Source organism: Hypomesus transpacificus, chromosome 10 (assembly GCF_021917145.1).
Source record: "Hypomesus transpacificus isolate Combined female chromosome 10, fHypTra1, whole genome shotgun sequence".
NCBI lineage: Eukaryota > Metazoa > Chordata > Actinopteri > Osmeriformes > Osmeridae > Hypomesus > Hypomesus transpacificus.
In genome coordinates, this window is record NC_061069.1 from 3,752,024 (window position 1) to 3,775,054 (window position 23,031).

General features: G+C 44.8%; 2 protein-coding genes across 2 annotated transcripts; both read left to right on the plus strand.

The window, feature by feature from the left end:
* The first annotated feature begins 3,178 nt into the window (after positions 1-3,178).
* LOC124473095 (regulator of G-protein signaling 16-like) lies at positions 3,179-4,842 on the plus strand. The gene is made up of 5 exons (XM_047028355.1): positions 3,179-3,336; positions 3,456-3,545; positions 3,690-3,751; positions 3,848-4,011; positions 4,145-4,842. The coding sequence occupies exons 1-5, from the start codon at positions 3,293-3,295 to the stop codon at positions 4,319-4,321; spliced, it is 537 nt and encodes a 178-aa protein (XP_046884311.1). The 5' UTR covers positions 3,179-3,292; the 3' UTR covers positions 4,322-4,842.
* A 6,255-nt stretch (positions 4,843-11,097) lies between these two features.
* On the plus strand, positions 11,098-20,823 carry nos1apa (nitric oxide synthase 1 (neuronal) adaptor protein a). Its single transcript, XM_047028337.1, has 10 exons — positions 11,098-11,202; positions 11,515-11,586; positions 13,329-13,421; positions 13,698-13,756; positions 13,946-14,054; positions 15,744-15,873; positions 16,258-16,382; positions 17,851-18,012; positions 18,683-18,851; positions 19,364-20,823. The coding sequence occupies exons 1-10, from the start codon at positions 11,098-11,100 to the stop codon at positions 19,870-19,872; spliced, it is 1,533 nt and encodes a 510-aa protein (XP_046884293.1). The 3' UTR covers positions 19,873-20,823.
* Positions 20,824-23,031: the final 2,208 nt, after the last annotated feature.

Genomic DNA, 23,031 nt, shown 5'->3' on the forward strand with positions numbered 1-23,031 from the left:
GGAAATTTTTCTTTGGCTGCCTTCCAGTTGGTGGCTAATGCTGCATGCTTAGATGGTATTCCCATGCTTATTTCCCGAATTTGGGATTGGCCTCTTCTGCTTCCCAAAACCAATGTTTCTTTTGAATGACAGACATACAACGAGACAGGAAAAGGGTAATAGTGGACTGTAGTGCCTGTGGTGTCAGAATGTCAGTCACAACGATGACAAATAAGGGCCTTTGCCGTAAATAGTTCCTGAAAATATTACAACGTTGCCCAACAAGTTCATTCATCCTATCAAAGGATCATGGGTAAGGATGTCTCTACACTCCGCCATCTTTGTCACTATGGCCAAGGTTCTCTGCTGGTGGAGCGAGCTGAACGTTGTTTATGAGAGCTCTGACTGGATGTTTTTCTGTGTTGAGTTCAATCCCATGAGAAACTGGAACACCAGGTCCTCTGTACAGCCTAAGATAGGACTGTCACGTGTGCTCTGGGACCACTGGCCGAGGAGCCAGACAGGGCTGGACACCAGTTCTTGTTTACTATCACATAAGCACCATTAGCATCTCATAAGAGTAATATGGGGGACCTACTATCGACTGTGGCTGCTCGGGGACTGCTTGAACCACACGTGTTTTGATTCAGCTTCATTGAAGCAGGGCATGCATCTGAGAGATATCTATTTAGTAAGAAAGCATGGAAAACCACCCCACAGGCCCTTCTCTGTTTCCAGGATAACTTGTGCGTAGTTCTCATGCCCTCCGCCATGGGAAATCCCTGGATCTATCATGAATGCAGTGGCTGAGCTGGGTCACTCTCTCTCTGTGTTCATAGGATGAGTAATGATGCACGAGAGTTCAGGGTTTGCATTAGATCCTAATGCTCAGACCAAGGCTGAGTTGGCTTTCATTGACGGATGGTTATACAAATACTGTGTGGAACTTTCCCTCGATTATCGACGTGACACGTATTCAAAATAACTTTATCTCTTTCATGAGGGATCGTATTATTTTTCACATCACAGCAGGAAGAACCTTGATTCTTCATTTCTTGTCGGCCATTCATGCACCCTGTTCAGACTTATTTGTATATAAATGACACCCTTTTTTCAGTGAAAGGCTGAATAGCAAGGCTGTGATATGTGTGTTTCTATTTAGGTGAAAATGTGCCTGAATGACCAACATTTACCAACTTTTTTGTGTTAAAGCTTTAAAAGACCTGAACAAACTCTTCTCATGCCTACGAAAGGACAAAAAAGCACACACAAGCACACACAAAAATATGTTGTTAATCAATAGAGACAAACAACACAACAGTGGCCTTGTTTAGTTTCTCTCTTCTATAACATCTCATCAATAGTTTATGCCTTATTATTGGCTGTCATGAGGAAACTCACCTAGCTGCTAAGGAAAATACAAAAACGACTTAAGAGCTCTCTCATTATCATATAGCACACAGAAATAGTGCTATATGATATATGCACTTACACACCAAATGGCATGTTTACTTTGACACATAGCTCTGTTGTATTATTTACTTATGTAGCTATAAGGTTTGAAGGTTCTGACTGTCAGGTTCTTGAAAAACATGTTTATGCTCTCCTGATAGTCAAAAGAAATGGACACCGTCTGGCATGGGGCCGGAACATGTACAAGTCACTGTGTCCCCAAAACACTGACCAGGGAGCACAGGGAGAAAACAATCATCCTCCTTCTGCTTTGTGAACTTTCGCCTTCTGGAAACGGAAGAACCTATCTTCTGACCAAAGTGCTTTAAACTGTTTTAAAGTCCTTCGAAGTCAAGGCCTCAATGTAGACTTGTAGACTGGTATATCATATAACTATGATCACAATACTGAGCATTTCTGTTGACATTGATGTACACATTCCACTGTGAAGTAACATTCCATGGTAAATTGTTCTCAGTGCAGTGGTGAAACACAGCACCAACGGTCTCCACAGGTCAAAAACAGTCTCCCTGTTTGTTTATGTTTGAGGTCACCCATCGACGCCTACACACTAACTGTGCAGGATAAAGTGTTTCTGGGAAGAGGCCATTGTTTTGAATGGTCTGGGTAGGAAATTACCTTAGTCGTACAACCTTCCAACAAGCCCCCCTCCTCTTCCTGTTTGTCATGCTTCCATACTTCTGTCTGCTTTTGGTAATTCAGGCTCTAAGTTTAGAGGTGTCTGGCTCAGTTTAGCATTCCTAAAATAAACAGTCTTATTCCAATAGACAATAGGTTTCTTGCCCCAGCATAAAATGAGCTATTAATAGACATTGGCCAAGTTAGCATCAAATATGCACTGACACTTTCAAAACTACTTTTCCACTAATACAAGCAACAGAGCCAATGACAAGGGTTGCGTCTAAAAATAAAAAATGATATCACATTTGTAGTTTGATCAACATTCCAAATGTCATAGATCGTTTGCCAGAGTTGCAGGAGGGTAACGTTGATGCAGGCACCATAAACAGACACAGGGGAATCTAACTGCTGAAAATAACTTCAGTGACACAAGAAGACATCAATGACCAGTATTTACAGTTCAATAATTTGGTTGAACCATTTTTTAAATCTGGGAACCATTTAATCACTGAATATGACATGCTTGTATTTAAATTTGACTTTATATATGTTAAGATATACTCGATAAATGTGTGTGATATGTGTGGTACAGTTTTTAATAAATAGCCCTTTTATGAGCCAGTTTAGCTTTTACAATCCCAGATTGTGTTGTGACTTATTATACAGGATTGTTTCAGGTGGAATAGTATGAAAGAAATGTGAAGCGTTTACTGAAATGGTTACTACAGTTTGACAGTGAACATGAACATCCAATATGTACTTAGATGCACAATATGTGCACTCTTGTATCTAGTTGTTGTGCTGTAATCTTCTGTTTCTATGCCTCTAGTTAGTCACACAGAAGTGCAAGATGCACTCTCACTCTCTCATGTGAACGTATGCCATTTACTACTAAGGACTTAACTCATGAATTCCATACCTCCTTTCCAGACAGTTTGTGAAGGTTATGACGTTCCCCTAAGTTCATTAGAATTGTCTGTTGACTCAATACCACTTTACGGGTATTGTGTGTTCATCCGCCCATGGCCCTCGCCCCATTGGACGAGAGATGTGATGTCACACGTGGGGCTATAAAAGGCACAGGGAGATCCTGTTGAACCACACTTGCCGAGCACAGGCTCCACAGCTCACACACCCACACACTCTAGAACCACTCTGCAGAGAATTACAGCCACCCGTGAACACCGAGAACAATCCGCTGGATAGCTCATCCTCCATCATGTGCAAAGGACTTGAATGCCTGTCTGTGACTTGTCTGGAGAGGTATGTGTCTATGCTGTGTTCCCTGCTGCTGTGACGCTGACCCGTTCGTGAAGATGAAGTGTAATCTGTGAACAGCTGCTGGACAAATGTGTGAATGTTCCTTTCCCTTCTGTTTGCAGGGCAAAAGTGCTGAAATCTCTCTTTGGGAATTTCCTTCATCGGCCAGATCTTAGTATAATGGGACACTCACATAAGAGTGAAAAAACGAGGTAAGTTGTTTCAACCGTGCAAGCATTTTAGTCTGTTTAAAATTTTTATTATTGTAACCTAATTAAATAGAGATTACATGTACTGAATAACATCTTATTGTTCATTTCCATGTTTGGATCTACTGACTTTAATTTTCTTGACAGGTTGAACATGGATGAGCCTACAAAATGGAGGGAGTCCTTCGACAACCTACTGTCCAGTCAACGTAAGCACTGCTCGATAGAAATGCCTCAGAACCTGCAAGCTGTTCCACGTTTGATGGAGGATCTTGGATGCTGACATTCCGCTCCTTGTGTTTCAGATGGACAGTGTTCCTTCCGAGCATTCCTGGTGTCAGAGTTCAGTGAAGAGAACCTGGCCTTCTACCTGGCCTGTGAGGAGTACAGGGACACCAAAGAGTCCAAGCTCTCAGTCAAGGCCAAGAAAATCTATGACAAGTTCATCTGCTGTGACGCACCCAAAGAGGTACGCAAGCATCAGCGGATGGATACAAAACTGTGTGTAGCGCTGATGACAGGGACAAATGGCTCTTCAGCCACAGATAGAACGAAAGCTGATCTTTTGAGCTAATCTTTGTCTTCCATTTTTCTCTCCTAAGGTAAACCTAGACTATGAGACCAGATCAATCACCAAGACAAACCTGGAGCATCCCACCCTGTCCTGTTTCGATCTGGCCCAGGAAAAAATCTACACCCTGATGGAAAAAGACTGCTACCCTCGCTACCTCAAGTCCCCCAACTACCTGGAGCTCACCCGGCAGGTCAGGGCTGGCTAAAGGGGCCGCAGGTGAAGGTCCGCATCCAGTCACAAGTCCATTGGATATAATGAGGAGTCAGTGGAAGACAGGAGACTCACTGGAGACTCACGCATGGTCCTGCTGCTAGCGTCCTGAGCAGAGAAGATGACGTGCTCTGACCCACTGAGAAGTGTACACTGTGGCCCGAACTGGAAGATGCATTTCCTACCTGCAGTAAAGACATTGATCGAAGCTGTGGGGGAATGCCTTTTTCAGCGGGATCTTGAGGGTGTTGATATCTGACGTCAAGGCCGTATTGTCAGGAGACATAATGAAGAGCTTGATTTGGAGGGAAAAGAGAAGCTCAATGATGAAAGAAAATGTTGTTTTGCACATTCAGTTAAAGCTTTGTCTTATCTATGTCTATTTATTTCTGTATTTATTTTGCCTGTAATTTATATGTTTTGTAGGAAAGTGTGATATTTATGTATTTAAAATTATTTTTCTACCTGAAACCTTGTGTGTGACAGTTCATCCATTGAATAAAAACTGAAATGGGACAAACGGTTTGGAATATTTTATTTCCCAATGAGAATAGTTTTACAGTGGATCATAGGCTACAAGCAGGGTGCGAATTACGGGCGGGTTTGGGGGGGTCTAACCCCCCTAATTAAGACTTGGACCCCCCCAAAAGAGGTAAAAACATCAGGTCGGGGAGTTCGATACACACCCTGGAGAAGAAGTTGACCCCCCCGATTGTCAATGTATAATTTGCACTACAAGGACGTGTGCGAGGGTGGTTAAACTACCAGAGTTCCCCAGCAAGCTCAGCCTCTCTGATGTATTTTCCCGGAACACGGCAGTGTGCAGAGGCCCGTCTCCATGGCAACTGCTGTTGCCCACTGTACACCTACGCAGGTCTGTTTACCTCCTCACGGTGACACAGCCCAGAGAGCCGCTCGGAAACTCGGTAACTCACTAAAGTCCCCTCTTTCCCCTCCTCCTCCCCCTCCTCCTCCTCTTCCTCCCCCTTTTTCCCTCCTCCTCCTCCTCCTCCCCCTCCTCCAGCTCTTTACCTTCCTCATCCTTTCTCTCCTTCCCCTCCTCCTCCTCCTCCTCCTCCTTCCCCTTCTCCTCCTTCCCCTCCTCCTTCCCCTCCTCCTCCTTCCCCTCCTCCTCCTTCCCCTCCTCCCACGCAGCCACACTACGCGTAGTCAAAAGGAAAGACCCGGCTCATTAATTCCATGCTGACTGGAGAATGTAGGTTGCTGTCTGGGGGAGCCACATCATCCCTCATATACCTGGACCCGGATGTTAGGCAAAATCTCACCTTATACTGTAGGTTGACATTCTGCTCGATACTTTATGTACCTGGTATGTTCTGAATAGAAGTCCACCACCGTGTCGGTTCAGAAAGTACAAGAGACCAGAACTGTTCTTTTCAAGCGTCATTTATAATAAAGTAATATTTCAGTAGTAGTTAAGTATTCAAGGAATGACTCTTTAGCTTTCAGCCAGAAGAAACAGCAACTCTGCTTTCTTGCTGTACAACGGCTCTGCAAAAGCCAGGAAGTTTACCAGAGGAAACAGCCTTGCTTGCCAAACCATTCCCCATAGATTCTCCTCTGATTTCACTTACTGTTAGTACCTCCCCTTACAATGTCAAGATAAGAACCATTCGTCAGAAATGTTGGCCAGTTTTTCCAGGGTAATAGTCACACAATAGAAATTCCTCCAGGCCCCAACTGTATGCACAGGGATTGACACTGCTAAGGAAAACAACTAACCCTAACCCTAAACTTCCCCATCAGATATCTAGAGTAGGTGTCTCTTTAGAAGAGAAGAGGAAGATGTCTGAGTCACTGGCTGGACTCGAGAAACAAGGTCTTTCCTGTCTGGACAGATTCATTGTTTACTGCCTCTGCCGACTGCCCTGAATAATTTTTCTAGACACGTTTTTAAAGGAAATTACATGGTTGCTGAAAACTCTAAAGCTTGATGTTTAACTATCATCTTATACAATTTTGGAGGTATATGGACTTCAGACAGATTAAAATGCTGTGTCTCCAATGTGCTGGTAATATTAGAAACAGTATAATTTAGGTGCAAATAGGGCTCCTTGTAAGAGGGTACTTTAGGGTGCATAAGACTAAGAGGCTTGAGAGAGCCTGCACGGGTAGAAATGAGTCATAGAGTTTCTATTTGAAACACATGTGGCTCTACTGGTAAGAGGTACTTATGTTTTGGCCATCTCTTCAAAAAAAAAAAAAAAACCTTGAGAGTTAGTGATGTATAAACAAACTGCAGTTGTCATGGTAACCAGGTTACCAGGGTAGCCATGTATGGAATTGATGACTTGAGTGTGGGGTTGTGAGGAAGAAAGAAAGAAAGAAAGAAAGAAAGAAAGAAAGAAAGAAAGAAAGAAAGAAAGAAAGAAAGAAAGAAAGAAAGAAAGAAAGAAAGAAAGAAAGAAAGAAAGAAAGAAAGAAAGAAAGAAAGAAAGAAAGAAAGAAAGAAAGAAAGAAAGAAAGAAAGAAAGAAAGAAAGAAAGAAAAAGAAAGAAAGGTTGATCAAGTTTTACAATTCTCTTTATATAAATCAAATAAAGAAGGCAACTCACATCCCTTTCTCACAGAATGCTTGCAAGATATAAAGAGATTATACAGCACACAGTGTGTATTTCAACAAGACACGAAGCAACAAAATTGATTTCACTGTGAGTGGTTGATTTTAGTAATTACATGTATCTAGCCAACAGTATCTGTAAGAGCACAAGTCTATCTAATATCATTGTTATTTATTAATTAACAACTATCACTGTAATTGTGTTGTTGTGTGTGACTGTTGTGTAATGTAACAATTACAGGCAGGTCTTAGGGAATACGTTAGAAGCCTTGACTTACAACCTAGCACGTTTTTAAAAAGTTATGTTTTCTTTATTGACCATGCAGTTAGTTAAACGGCCAAATACAAGCCAGTTACATATCGCCTTCTAATTCTATCAAACTGTTCAACTTTTCTCTCTTTCCACGTACTTGGCTAGGCAGAGAGTACTGTTACAAGGTGTCCAGTTCTTTGCATGGAACTGATTTCAACCATTCAAGCTCAGATGATGTCTCAGATCCTTTCATGGACATTGCTTCTACATTGACCTCTCTCTTCTCTAATAACCTGATAAACTGACGGCTCTGAACAGTGCTCATCTTCAGTTTATATAATCACATGACAGCCCTGCACACCTTCCCTTTTGGGCACATCTTCATGAGCTAAACTTGTATAAAGTACATTGCACTTCATGCTACTTCCTGGCAGCTCTGTTATTGTCTGTCGGAGGGACCGCCTGTGCTCATGGATGAGTAGGCCTGCTGGGAAATGGGGACCCTCTTTATCTTTGAATGAATCCAACCAGCTAAAATCTTGCTCAGGGTATCTAGTTTCAGCTAGAATGTCAGAGCCCATTTTGTCAGGAACATGTGGCTTTGTCCCGACTGCAACCTGGTAAATAGGGAATCAATCGTTGCTAGCAGAGACAGTTGACATCCAAAGGGGTCAAAGAAAATGGAGAAAGCTAATATTTCAGTGTCATTTTTCTTTCTGATGTATTTCTGCAGTGTGATAAGCAAGAATGTGATGCTAACATTAAATACATGTGTTGCGTACAAATAAATTGAAAAGAGCACATTAGTCCCTTTATTTGGTGATAAATATCAAGAAAAGTCATGATTTTCATAAATTCAAAATAGGCTCTTTATGTTACTGCAAAGTGAACATACTGTAAATGAAGTGTGACTGTTTAATTGATCATGACATTGTAGAGCAGTTGAACTGAAGATATCTCCCCAAAGAGTCTGATCCATCAGATGACTCTAGACCTGTTCAAAGGAGGAGTCTGAGAGGAAGTCCAGGGGCCTCAGGATTCCTCATCTCCTTGGCAACATGGTCAATGACGTTGGAGTTCAGGAATGACTCACATTCTTTAGCTACTCACACTGCGTGACACCTTCCGTGGCAGGTTTCTACAACAGCAAAAATGGTCCTAATGATAGTTTCTTCCAAACATCCATTAGTGCTTCTTTTGGGTTTTGTTTCAAGTTTAGGCTGTTTGTCATTGTTTGTTGTTGTATGCTAATGCAGTAGGACAGGAGTGCTGTGACTCCAGATATTACTGACACCGGATATTACTCTGTCAATGTCCATCAACTGGAACAAAACCACATGCTATCTTTTCATTTCTCTGCATGCACACTGTCTGTTTATTGAGAAGACGAAATATAAGTCGAAAAGACACCAATTCTTCCTACTAATACAAACACGTGAAAGTTCTTGTTGGCCCTAACTGGAATTGTTGAACAGTTGAGACATCTGTTCATCTCATGATCCCTGTACAAAGAAAGAAGACCTCTCATACACCCACAATGCATTGCTTCTCCTTCTGGGCTCCACAGTGGTGGAATGATCTTCCTGTTCAGCTATGCACCTCTCCGTCACCACTATTCTTCAAATGAGGTCCAATGATGTTGCAATAATTTTGTTTGATATTTCTTTTGTGGCACTGTACAATGACACTGTACTACCGTAGCTTTGATAGGAAGGATATCGACTTAATATTTGGTGTCTTTTGTATTTTATCTGACATCTTTGTGGAACAAAATAAGTCATGTTAACCAAAAAAAAAACACACAAAAATATTTATCTAGTTACTACAGTAGCACTATCTACTTAGGAAAGTAACTATTCCATTTCCCACAAAATAAACGGCACATTTCTGTCAATGAGTATTTGGGTTCCCAGCTTCTCGACCAAGCAGGATTTCCTATAGAGTTAAGGTGAACCAACAACCTAGAGCTTTAGTGCCATCTTCTGGATCCTGAAAGAAAGTGATCATAAAAGTACAGTCATACAAGACATGTATGAAAAATCATTGTATTGCCTTTGCAATTGCCACAAGCAAGTCTTCAACCCTAAAAGAAGTTCAAAGTCAAGTCTTTTATTTGTCAGGTACACAGAACAACACAAGGTTAGACTGGGCACTGAAATTCTTAAGACAAGACAACGCAAGCACCTGGCATAACATAACATATTACACGGAACATAATTTACATCTATGCATGGAACACTACTTAAAATATTCTGAGTAAGTCTGTAGACTTCGAGAGACTACATTCATAAACGTTTTCTCGAATCCATGTGCTGAACTTAATTTAATTAATGTTGACGTTGGTACACCTACTCGATTCGACCTTGGGCGTCACGGTAAGCGTCACCAGTCAGTACCATGGACAGCGAAGTTCCACTCTCCTCAACCCATTGTTTCTCTGTCTGCACGGTGCACCGTCTCTACCTCTCTAACTAAGCAACTTGCTCCAGTGTTCCTTGAATAAAGCATAATTTATTTTTCTATTTTTCTTTCTAAGACCAATATACTGTCTCACAAATGCTCAGATTAAACATGCATCCTTTAGCCTGACAGTGGGTTGAGCTGCTGGTCTAGACTGACAATCGCCACTAGATGTCGTACAATCTTCATCTCATGCGGCAGGTCATTTAATGTAGATGTATTGATTGAGCTGTAGCTCAATAACAGGAATCTTATTATTTGTTATTCACACAGCTTCAACAAATCTTAAACGCCCACGGCGTAATTCCACAGTAACGGCATGCGCGAACCTTGTAGGCTACAGCTTCCTGTCAATGGTAGCCTAACAGTAAACGACCAATAATTGGCTTTATATCCGTGCGTCGTCAAAATCACAGCACGGATTTGATTGTTTAAACCAGGGGTGTCAAACATACGGCCCGCGGGCCGGAACCGGCCCCCAAGGAGGTTCGATCAGGCCCGCAGGATAATTTGAAAGTGGAAAAAATGCATAAAAGACATGGAATTAATATTTTTAATTCGCTGCAATTCTTTGCACTCTTTCCATCAGAGTAGAAGACAAGCCGCATCACTGAGACAGACTGAAAACAGCAGACGGTATCAATTAATACCTTGGTCTCTACTAGGGATGGGCGAACGATGCCTTGTGAAGCTTTGATGGTTTCTTCCGGATTGTGCCGGCCCAAAGAGCCGAACTATCGGCGCTTTGAAAATGAACAGCGTCATCTAGCAGCCGTTTAAACTGGCTGAATGAGGCGTAGTGGTTGTCTCCGACGGTAGACTACCCTACGTTATTCAATATTTAATTAAGGCTACATGTGTTCATTTTGATCTGATATTAGTGCTCACACATTAAAATGTTGTGATACATCCGTAGGCCTTTAGAATTATGTCATTTTCTCACAGTAAAAGTTAAAGAATATCGTACGAGATCCACTGGACTGGGGCGCGAACTTGGGATCCCAGATTCGCATTAACAATATGTAATCGTACAACGCTTTAACCAACTACACCACCGAAGAGATCATTACTTGTTAAAGCGGTTGGACGGATTTTATACGATATGGTCTTTATATCAATTAAACTAGATAACACAGAAGAAAGACATGATATTTTGGTTATTTATAGCAGAGTATGGTATAATTTTAATGGTCCGGCCCACTTGACATCTCCCTAGGCCGTATGTGGCCCACGATGCGAAATGAGTTTGACACCCCTGGTTTAAACAGTCCTGAACGAAACTGTCAGCCTAAGTGGCGTTAAAATAAATCGTTAACCAATCAATCCGGCACGACCACAAACTCAACCCAAATGACCTCCGAAGATTTCCGACTGTCCAATCAAAACACAGGGGTGTTCAGCAAGATGCGCGTTTTTGCGGTCCGCTGGTAGGACTGCCATAAAGCAACATCAAGGCAACTCATCTATCGATAGGGCGATGCCAGGGATAACAAAGTATAATTTAGTGGATGATGCCCAGGATTTAAGAATCCCCATGCACAACGAAGAAGTATTTCAGCATGGGGTCTGTTTCGAGGCAAAGGTAAGCGTATTTGTCGATAATGCGGAGGAGTTTCCCAGATATGAAAGCAAAGATGCATGCTTTCAAAATGTGTAATGACAGAGAATCATAATCTGGAATGCTCACATTTCAACTGGACCTGTGACCGTGTTACTCTAAATTGGACACTGGTCAGAACAATAACATTACTGTTTGTGTTGCTTGTCCGCATGTTTGATTCCATTGATCCATTTCTTCGGGTGTAGAGTAATTGGTACTTATTCGTATGCTTTTAGGATTTCACACTCGGGTACTTGGGTTGTACATCTTCTAACTTTTATCTTAAAATTGCAGTACATCGGCAGTTTGGAGGTGTCACGGCCGAACAGCCGAATGGAGATAGTGGCAGCAATGAGAAGAATTCGGGTGAGGCACTTTCCAAACACTTCAAGCGGTTTGACCTCGGTCAGGAATATGTTAACAGATTTTTTTTGTAAAAATTCATTGCGGTTCCAGGTAATGTTACTACAGTGGAAAACTCAAATGACAGGAAAGTAATGCAAACACGGTACTTACCAAAGTGAGGGTATATAGGCTAGGTATGTATACTGTAGCTGGATACAACAAAATTCAAGCTTTTGTCTCTGATCTCTGATTCCTGGGCTTTGTGACTTGGCATCAGATACAGAATGGCAATGATCAGGATCTGTAACCACAGTCCTGAGTGCTCACACTGTGGATCGGGGTCTGGTTGGTATTAAAGGACAGCCTTGCAGTGATCCTAGTATTACAGTATGAGAGAGGATTTAGCTGCATCGTCAGATGGAGGAGCCAAATGCTTAATCTAATCTACGAATGCATTAGTGCCATGCAGGGGTCAGCCACATCTTCAATGACACAGACAAAAGAGGCGTAAGCTCCATAGAGAGAGATCCCTCTGGGATCCCCCAATGACTTGGCCCAACAAGTGTCCTGTTGGTGCCGGCTCTACCTGAGCTGCCACTGCAATGACAGGGACCGCAGCCTGTTAGTTTGTTTTGTTCTAAAAGGATCTACTATGGTCCAAGATGCATCACAGAACAGCAGGCATCAGATGAAGGAAATGTGATAGCTTCTACTACACACAGCAATTATCCATGCAGATGTTTATTGGAGGAGGGTACTGCAGGCTTTAAATGTGGGGGCGGAGTTATACCACCACACATAGACATATGGAAAATGCCCACGGGATGGTTCACCTTGTTTAGTGCTGTCATGAGGGGCACAGTAGATGGATGGTTCAGTGTTGTCCCAGTGACCTCGGGCTTCACGGTGGGGGTCTCAGAAGAGATGCTTGAGTCACTCCCACAAACCCCAAGATGGATGGGTCAGTTAACCGAGTGGGACGAACAGTAGAAGGTATTGAGACGTCAGGTCCATTTTCGTCTAACTCTGTTTCTCTGGGCCGTCATGTGAAACATCAGTGGAGAGGAATCGGTGCGGAGAGGAATGCCACTCGCACAGGACAGTTTCTCTCCATGAATAAGTGTTTTGGGGATTTGACAGAACAGAGAGGAAGTCAATATTTCTCACAGTAGAGGAAGAGAGGGACAGAGAGAAGAAACTTCAAGCCTGCCACATCAGATCGTTCTAATCCCTTCAGACCGAGGAGAAAAATATGAGATACAAGTTCACATTTGATCAATTCAACATCAAACAATCAAAGGATGTTTACATTAAAAAAATAATTGTCAGATGATTCGGTATCTTTGACTTGCGCAGCATCCAAAACCGGAAAGTCCAAGTGTGTTCTAATGCTAGCAGTGTTTACTAAGTTCAGATACTCATCAAGGGAAAGAATTAAAGCGTTACACCACTGCGTCTCCTCATATCTACCCCCCCCCCTGGGGAGCAAGTGAAAGTATTTGCTGTTGGAGTCTTAAAGCACTAAATACCAACTCAGCCCTGGAGAACTCCATGTTTACTCCATTTGCAATTTTTCTTCAGCAGCAGAAGATGTAGCTTACTGACAGCAACACTGATGCCACGTCTCTCTAGGATCATGTTTGCCAGTTGGTTTCATGTTGGGGACCCCCCTCCTGTTTACTCACTGGTGTGTGACATGCATCACATCTGGGTTCGTCTGTCTTCCAGCTTCATGAAAAAGTCCCTTTGAATCTTGTCCATAGTATGAGTTCAAGCTGAAGAACATCAAGAAGAAGAAGGTCAACATCATCGTGTCTGCTGATTGTGTTCGGGTGATTTTGCGGAAAAAGAAGAAGGTGAGTCCAGCTGCATATATTTGTTTGGCAGTGAGCAGCCTCCATTTCCTATCCTACAGTTATGATTTGCAACCATGACATGGGACTAAGATTAGACTGATAGAAAACTGTCAAGGGAAACAGGACCAAAATGGACCTGTGTTTGTAATCGTTCCAAAAGGGAAAGAGAATTAAGCTTGAAACCAGAAACTATTCATTAAAACTTTCCCCAAGAAAGGGATAGATTGTAATGTTTTCATTTGACTCTTGCAATGCCGTCTATGCATCGTGTTGCAGAGGAAAGAGTGGTCTTGGGATGACAGTACAGTCGTGGTGGCACAGGACCCCATCTACAGGTACAGTACAGAACCAAACACTGACCACACAGGAACCATTTGGATGCACTGCATCTTGGGAGTCTTTCACAACTGATGTCATCCATGTTACTTCCCAGGTGTAAAAAGCTAGACAGTTCAATATTACTTATGGATGGTAGATCCATAAATGAAATGCTTAACAGGTTATTTGTAATGCCTTTCATGCAGGATCTTCTATGTCTCACATGATGCTCAGGACTTGAAGATTTTCAGTTACATTGCGAGAGATGGGAAGAGCAACAATTTCCATTGTAACGTCTTCAAATCCAAGAGAAAGGTATGTTGATTGATCTCAATACGGTGCCATCAAATGAAATGGTTGTATCAAGTCTATTTTATCCACGCCATGCATTCTGTCACATGCATTATGTCACGCACATTTTGTATTCGAGAGAAGCAAGCAACTGATTAAACAATAAAAAACTCCCAACTGGATTTTACAGAACCCTCTCTCCTTACCAAATATGAAAGGGATGCGTCTCCCCCATAACTGCATATCAAGCAGAGCTAATTTGTCGAATGACAAAGACATAGCAACCAGAGAGGTTGACTCCCATTGCTTCTCCATGGATACCAGACAGCTAGAGACTGAGCGAAGCTGAATACTAATGAGGACGGCGAGAAGACTGAGGAACTACTCGTTTCATAATGACATTTACACCAGGACCAGCCATCCTTATCCCAACACACACACACAGGCTGTGGACCACGGGGAGTGTCCCCAGGCTTCAGAGCCTTATCTCGGGCCTCCAGATCCAGAACGCGGGCTCCTATGGTGGGGTGGGCGATGGGGGGAGGGGCGGAGAGATGGTCCAGCCAGATGAAAGCCGTGGATCAATGTGCAGTGTGGTGACCTCCCCCCAGACGTGCACAGGGCTCTACATGACCTCCGGGGGGGCTGTCTTAGTTGGAGAGGAGACAGCCAATTACAGTAAGGCTAAATGATTCACTCTTGCCCGGGCCATATCGAGAATATGTCCAGTATTTATGTTTTTTATTTGAAATGGAAGCATTGGAAATATGCCCGAGGGCTTCATCATGAGGGCATTGTAAATACATGTCACTGGTATTAGTTTGCTTCTACTACAACACATTGGCACACTCACTGTCCTGGATTTTTAAATGACTGGCTGGAGGCAGCTAGCCTTCCTCATACCTCCGGGATGTGATTTAGAAGTAGGGAAGGTGGTTTAGAAGCCCTCTGACAATACTAGCCACACATTAGCAGGATGGAACACAGCAGTAATCCACCTTCAGGCCCTAACTTGGTGTGGCCATGAGGCCAAGGTCAGCACAAATACCTTGGAAATATTGAATTCTAGTGGATTTACGAGGGGGCGAGCAGTAACGTCTTTAGAGGAGAGAACAGTTCTGGAATAGACCGATCCATCCCAATGACAGCCATGTTTCTACTGTCGATGGGCAAGGGGGAGATCCTGGGAACACTCTTGTGCACCAGGCAATCCTGAAAAGAAAGATGGAGCTTGATCCCTGAGAAAAGGAAAAATGGTCGTGGATATTCTAGCAAATATTATCATTGGCGAGGGGGTTGCTTAAAAGTGTTCTGTTGTATCCTCTGATTGTTGGTTATGGTACATGTTTGTATTTGTCTTTCTTTGTTCCAGTGTCTTCTCTGTCATAAATGGAAACACTGTGACACAAGACACATATCTGACTTGTCTGACATCATCATCATCAAGCATCATCAATCAATCAATACTGTGCCATTGAAAGCCTTTCCCTTTCTCCTGTCCTCTCTCTACCTCTCCCATCCCTCTTCCTCTTCACCACTCTCCCTACACCCATTCCTCGATGTCTCCCCGACACCCCGAACCCTGAACCACTCCTCCTCCTCATTGATCCTTCCTAAACACACACACACTCTTGTTCCTCTCTCTTCCCTCCCCTCTCTCTGACTCTCCTCTGTTTCCCCACACACACACGCCCCCCCCCCACCCTCCTCCAGTCCCAGGCTATGCGGATCGTGCGCACGGTGGGCCAGGCCTTTGACGTGTGTCATCAGCTCACTCTGCAGCAGAGTTCTGAGGACCAGGAAGATGCCAGCGGGAACACAGAGGGGACTGATGCCCTGCCAGGTGACTCACACACACACACACTCAAATGAATGCACACAGACATGCACGTGCCCGCACCCCCACACACGTGCGCACACACACACATACACACGCTCACAGACACACAGATCTTCTGATTACCAACCGCTGATTGTTTACACAGCATGACATTCTGGCGTGGTAAATCGGTTTGACTGTGTCTTCCTATCAAGAGAGAAAAGGTGACAGGGCAGCAGTGTGGGCTGCAGCAAGTTCTGATGCAGCTACTGCCTTTTATCTCGGAATATATGTTGTGGATGTTTGTGAAAGTAGAAAGAGAAATACATATGGTCTTGTTTAATATACATGACATACAATATCAATGTCGAATATACATCATCGATAAACACCCTCTCCCTCTCTCAGCTAAGAAGTGCTTGGTGCTGTCAGAGGAGACTGACCTTGAGGCGTCCACAGAGGAGAGTATTGACTGTATGCTGTCTGACCTGGACAAGTCCAAGACGGAAGAAGTGTGCGGTAAAGAGGCGAAGGTACAATACATCTGTTTCTCATCTGCTCCAACTTGTCAGAGACTTCATGTGCCAAGAGCAACAATGAAACATGACCATAGGAAAACCAAAGTCATCCAACACTTATCAGATGAGATTTTTTAGACTAAATCTAATTTGTGTAGTCCTTTTTTACAAGCAGTGTCACAAAGGGCTTTACAGTAGCCAACAGATCACACAGAAAATTGACCTAAACCCTCAGAGAAGACCAAACATCTGGTTTAGTAGTGCATTGAGGGTTATTTGACTTGCTTAGTGAAGCAGTTCACCATGTATCATTCAATAATTTAAATGATGATAAATTATTTAATAATTTATCGTATATCGTACAGCTCCCCTCCCCCCCCCCCCAACACACTCACACAACCATAAACAAACCATAAACCAACAGATGTGCCCTTCAAAGACATGACAGGACACGCATGTAGAGCTTTAGATCGAGGGGGTTCTTTGTGAAGAAGCTCCGTGAAGTTCAGTGGACTAGGCTAGTACCAGAAGAAGCGTTTAGTGAAGATGACGTTTGCCGAGACATTTTTCATGGGCCTGTTAAATATTGATGTTTCCGTTTAGATTATTTATAAAAACACAGCCTGGTTCTCTAGTGCGCTGCTAGAATTCTTGTCAGACAAGCCCTGCTCTGCTTGTCATAAATGCTGCTGTGTTGGTGAAAAATGTGATTCTTCTTTGGTAAAACATAGCTAATACACTACAGAATTGTTGTAGGTTTGTTCTGATTTGGGCCCTACGGGTTGAATTCCCGTATTATATTATATTCCTTATATTATATAATATGGCTTTGTTAGATTTTCTCAATATTTGGAATACTCTGTGGCCATGCGTTCATTGTGTCAGTGGTGTTGCTGTGTGTCTTATCTCAAGGCAGGGTTCTCCTACAGTATTTAGAGGCAAGCAGAGTGCACAGGTCTGTCCTAGATAGTGCCGCTGACACAATCGAACCGAATCCGATCCGTTATCTCCCACCTGGGAACCAACCACACTGACGGTCAGGACAGATAGGATCTTTTCCGGAACATGCTGACCACACAGCTCTCTAAGACCCCCATAATTACTGCGAGAGTCTGCCACCTAATAGCAGCCTGTCTCCGTTCGGTCTATCAGTTCTATTTATAGGCTCCATTGATTGAGTCTGTGGTCGAGGGCTCTCTGTCCGGGTCTACGCCTCTGTCCTGCCTGCCTGGTTGACCCGTATGGGGTTGAAGGGAACGATATGGTGTGTGTGTCTCTACTACTGCAACGGTGGAGCTCTCTATGGTGCTATTTGACATCAATGCAGGACTTGCACTGATAACAACCATTGCAGTATTACAGTTTGCTTTTAGTGCCATGTTTTCACATTTCCCCCCCCGCTTTTTATAAATGTATGTCTTCTCAGTAAATACAAACTGTGAATCTGGTTCTCAGTGACCTGTTCTCGGCCCCCTCACCACAGGACTCCACAGCGCCAGCCTTGCTCCTGAGCTCCCCCGGGCTGGGGCTTCCCGCGGTGGGCTTGCTGGCAGTGGACTCGCCCCGCTCCACGGAGCACCAGGTGCAGCTCCTCCAGAGGCAGCTGCAGCAGCAGGAGCAGCAGGCGCAGGCTGCCTTGGCCCAGGTAACCGGAGCCGCCCTCGCCGCTCCGCCACACGGTGTCGTCACCAGCTGTGGGGGGTATTTATATCCGGGCGGGGGGCGTTAGCCTAGCGTGGCTAGCAACATTTAAAAAAAGAACTTCTACGGAAGCGGGGACGTCGCTTTGGGGTGGAGTGTGTGTGTGTGTGTGTGTGTGTGTGTGTGGAGGGGGGTTGGGATGGGCGGCTGTTGCTTGACCCCAGCTGACGGGGGGGGGGGGGGGGGGGGGGGGTTGATTGACAGGGCTGACTTCCACGTGGGAGGCGTCTGTCTCTGCTGCGCGGGCTCAGAGATGCTAATCAAAGCATTTGAGGAGTCAGGCAGGCGGGCATCTCTCCGGGCTAATGAACGGCGCCGTGCACAGGTGTCCCTGTGTTCTCGACATCAACTTCCAATGATGCGTCGGTTCTGACGAAGGATCGTGTGTTTGAAAGAGTCGGGGGAGAGGCACTTGAGCTTTGATCGTGTTCTTGATGGCGTGTGTGTGATGGCGGCGATGTTTTTTGTTAGTTTTTTTCTAATCTGTGTTTGCGTGGGTGTTTTCATCTGTTCCTGCACGTGTTGTGTGTGTGAGCGTGGGTGTGCGTGCGTGTGTGTGTGCGTGTATTTGCCTGTGTGTGTATGTGTGTGATTGTGTGTGTGCGTGTGTCCAGGTGCGTGTGTTGCAGGAGCAGCTGTCGGTGGAGGTGTGTGCAAGGACAGAGGCCCAGGCCCGCGTGGAGCGGCTCCTGCAGCAGAACACAGACCTGCTGCAGCACATCTCCCTGCTGGTCCGCCAGATCCAGGAGCTGGAGGTCAAAGCATCCGGGGGAATTAACTCCAGTCAGTGAATGTTTTTCTCTCTCTCCCTCTGTCTTCCCCCTCTTTTCTTTCTCTCTCTCAATGTCTGTCCGCAATTCTCTTTCGACTCCCTTTATTCTAGTCTTTCTTATCGTCTCGGTGACGTCCGATTCTTATTATCCGTCTCTCTCTCCCTCCTCCTCCCTTCCTCCTTTTCTCCCTCCTCTCCGGTGTTGAAACATATTAATTTTCCTGTCAAAAACCTTCCAACGGCTCATAGAATTCAGCGCGGCTCAGCTCTCCTGCTGCTGCGCGACGCCATCTCTCTTCCACCACACTGTTATGAATTATCAAACACTGACTGTGTAGCTCAGCCAGCATGTCCTCGGCCTGTCATCCTGCCTCCTCCCCTCGCTCCCTCGACCCCCCTCCGCCGGCATCCACCTCTGTCTGTTTCCATCCTTTGCGATCCACCCGCTTTCTTTCAGTCTTTTCGTTTCCCGTGCCTGATCTTTTCTCCTTTCTCTGTGTCTTTCTTTCCTTCCCCTACTCAGTGGGCTCTCAAGACAGTCTATTGGAGATCACCTTCCGTGCTAAGCCCCCCAGTGTGCCTCGTGCCGCCCCCACCTCCCCGGACCAAGGCCTGCTCTGCCCTCAGGCCCAGATCAGTAATGGCCCCTGGTCCTCCACTCTGCCAGGGCCCTCCACCCCAGGGACCATGGGCCCAGACATCTGCCCTTTGGGCCCTGGCGGCAGCGTGGTCAGGCTGGAATGTTTCCGCTTCCCCTGCGGCTCCGAGAACCAGGACCAGGGGGAGACTCCCAGTGACGGCGGACCAGACGAGGGCTCTCCGCTCGGGGAGCAGATCCTCGGCGCCCTGGAGCTGCTGCGGTTCCGGGAGTCGGGGATCGGCTCGGAGTACGAGTCCAACACGGACGAGAGCGACGACAGGGACAGCTGGGGACAGGGTGAGGGGGCGGGGCCAGAGGGAGCAGCCCGTCTCTTCAACGTGCTGAACGCAGAGAGTCCGGCAGACTCCTTAGATGACGACATGGCTGTGTAGCGTTGCCACACACACACACCCATCTTCTGCCCCCCTTCCTCCATACCTGAACCCCTCTCCTGAACATGAACACTGTTTACTGCCTCGCCTACATCTATTCTGTCCTTCATGTAAATATTTCTGTCAACTCTCTGTCTCCACGTGTCCATGTATTTTTGTTTTCAACAAACCTATGCTACAGTGTGTTGTGCAACTATAGTATTCGTCAGTGTATTATGGGATTCGTGTATATGTATGTCTATTTTACAGTGTTTCATTTTCTTTTGTAAACCTGGTCTGTGACCTGCTGTGTTGACATTCTCCAGGACCTATTGCTGTGTGCTTTCTGTCACCATTGGATCGTAGTGACAGACACCCAGCATGTGCATCCACCCCCCCTGTTAACACCGATGGACTTGGACTCAAACTCAAAGAACAGGCAGAAAGTCCTCGCCAAACCTGTATGGTTATGCTTACAAATGTATGTTGGCAAAAGGGGGAAAACAAGTCATTAGTATTATTTATTTTACTTTATTAGATTTTGTGAGGGTCAATGGCCTGATGCCTGTTAAGCATGCATCGCACCATGATTCATTCCTCTTCCCCAGAAGAGAACGTTTTGAATGTCCCCTGTCTTTGCTCTGATGAGGCATCCCTTTGTGTCCAGCCAGCTGCATCCTCCTATCCTGAGTCCTGGCTGCTGGACACTGTGTTCAGGGCTGATGTACAGAATACCTCACTGTGGCTTCAGGTAGCTCTGCTCTGCTTTCGTCTGCTTTATTCTGCTCCAGTTTGCTCCATTCTGCTCTGTTCTGCTTTACTCTGCTCTATTCTGCACTGCGCTATTCTGCTCCACTCTGCTCTATTGTGCTCTGCGCTACTATAATTGTGCTTTACTCTGCGCTACTCTACTCTTTTCTGCTCTGCTGTGCTTCTCTCCCAGTCCAGGGTCACAGCTGTACAGCAGCAGCAGTCTTTGACACTGTTTCAGCATTCTGACTCACTGTATTGGGGACAGGTCTTTAAGCACTCTCCAAATCAATAAATCTCCTCCCTCCCTCCCTCTCCCTCTTGTTCTTATCAGGCCTCTCTCCCTCTCTCTCTCTCTCTCTCTCTCTCTCTCTCTCTCTCTCTCTCTCTCTCTCTCTCTCTCTCTCTCTCTCTCTCTCTCCCTCTCCCCCTCTCTCTCTCTCTCTCTCTCTCTCTCTCCCTCTCTCGTCTCTTCCTTTCTCTATCATGCACCTTTTCTTCTTGGCCACTGTAGTGCACACTTCTCCTTCTTTTTCTCTCTCTCTCTCTCTCTCTCTCTCTCTCTCTCTCTCTCTCTCTCTCTCTCAAGGTTGCGACTGTGGATATGAAGTGAGCTGACAGTGGAAATGCACTTAGTTGGATGTGTTCCCTTGCTGAATTAAATGGCCTTTCCTAAATGCCATGCATGTGCCAGTGCTGTCCTCTGTTTTGAAATGTACTCTGTACTGAAATATGCCTGAACTGAAATATGTCACCATCGCATTAAGTGTTGTCTCTCCACTGCATACAAGTTCTTACCAGTGTTACAGACTGACCTTTTCCAAATGTCCCCTGGGGTATTTATAGCTGTTTGCTAAGTGGACTGGGTTTTTTGAAAGCCCTTTTTCTTCAAGCTGATGTGGCTTCCCAATGGTAGGTGGAGAGGTGCAGTGGGCTAGCACCCTCCAGGTGTCTATTAGGCTCATGGTGACAACTGTCCTCTCGATGGCCCGTCTGTGGTCCCTGATTGGCTAACTAGACACCATAGGAAAATGCCCATCCTCTGTGTTGAACAGCATCTCCTAAGGAGCTTTGAGTCTGACATGACCAGGCAGCCCTAAGGCTGGCTCTGTGTTCATTAAGAGGGGATTACAGCTCTGTAATAGCTCTTCATATTAGCTTTATGCAAAGGTAAATCCACTGTATGTAAATACAGCGACCTTTATCCCAGCAGGTGTTTGTGATTTTGTATTTGATGCTAATCACATGCATGGTATCCACCTGTGAGACGTAGCAAAGTGCTCATGTATTATTTGTTGCACAAACGGTGACTGCATTAGAGCTATATATTGGGATATATAGCTCTATAGATATATATATATAACCTGGGATCCAGGATGACTCATTATTCACTTTGACTTTCCTCTCAATTAGTTTTGCATCAAAGGCCAGGAGATATTGCCGTCATATACTTTACTGCCCCCTCATGGTTAAACTCAGGTATGACAACACAACAACAGCGCAGTGGGCTCACAGTTTCCCTCAGCTTCCTTCCATGGTTCTTTCCACGGTGCATGATTAAACCCGGTATTCTATTTCCTATCACTGTAAAAAGGAAGCTATTTTATCATGTTGAGACCTGGTTTTATCTGTTTAAATCCAGACAAGAAACCCTTGGTGTGTTATTGGCTGTTTGGTGTGAACAAAGTGTCAGCACTTTGAACAAATAACCCAGTCATGCAAGGAGTGTCTGCATCTGCCCAGACCTATTCCTCACTTTAATTGATTCTTTTTTTGGTCTATGTCCTGTAAGTCTATAAAGCTCATTACTTTGACGGTAATTAGCAGGTTATCCACAGCAGGAATGTAAACTCTTGTCCTTTTTCAGTGGCAGTTGGCCGCCCAACAGAGACTGCTACTACAAACTGGCCCTAGGGGCCATAATTGAAACCTTCTGTGAATCAGGTGGAATGCTGGGGCTTTTGGCGTCACCCCAAGATTCTCAAAGTGTGTTATTTTCTTTTTTTTCATTTCTCTTTCCTGTCAGAACTTCTTACATCAGCTCTTTCCTCCTTCTCTCTCTCTCGCACTCTCTCTCACACCCACTCTCTCACTCTCTCTCTCTCGCTTATCCTTTCTGAGAAAGTCCTTCCCAGGAAGAGGTCAGAGATTTGGTACAGTGTTGCACAAAGATGTGGAGTACTCCCCAAGACACATTCATTTGAAGAAGGAGAGACACGTTTAAAAAGTAAGTTATGTCAGTTTGTCCTGTCCTTAACTTGATTTTAAGCGCTAATTTCAAAGTCAAGTGACAAGATCTTTCGAGTTGTTTGACAGCGTGTCGGTGGGTAGCTATTAGATGATTGATGAAAGCAGAAGAAGTCCTGATGAAGCTTCACCTCCCTGGCCTTTCTGCTTCTGGTCTGTGACTGACACTGACACGACTACGAT

Bases quoted from the DNA above. Each gene is read 5' to 3' on its own strand.
- LOC124473095 (XM_047028355.1), top strand. From the start codon at position 3,293: ATGTGCAAAGGACTTGAATGCCTGTCTGTGACTTGTCTGGAGAG. The intron at 3,546-3,689 runs GTAAGTTGTTTC...TTTTCTTGACAG, and splicing joins CATAAGAGTGAAAAAACGAG to GTTGAACATGGATGAGCCTA. The intron at 3,752-3,847 runs GTAAGCACTGCT...CTTGTGTTTCAG, and splicing joins CAACCTACTGTCCAGTCAAC to ATGGACAGTGTTCCTTCCGA.
- nos1apa (XM_047028337.1), top strand. From the start codon at position 11,098: ATGCCAGGGATAACAAAGTATAATTTAGTGGATGATGCCCAGGATTTA. The intron at 14,055-15,743 runs GTATGTTGATTG...ACCCTCCTCCAG, and splicing joins TCTTCAAATCCAAGAGAAAG to TCCCAGGCTATGCGGATCGT. The intron at 18,013-18,682 runs GTAACCGGAGCC...GCGTGTGTCCAG, and splicing joins CGCAGGCTGCCTTGGCCCAG to GTGCGTGTGTTGCAGGAGCA.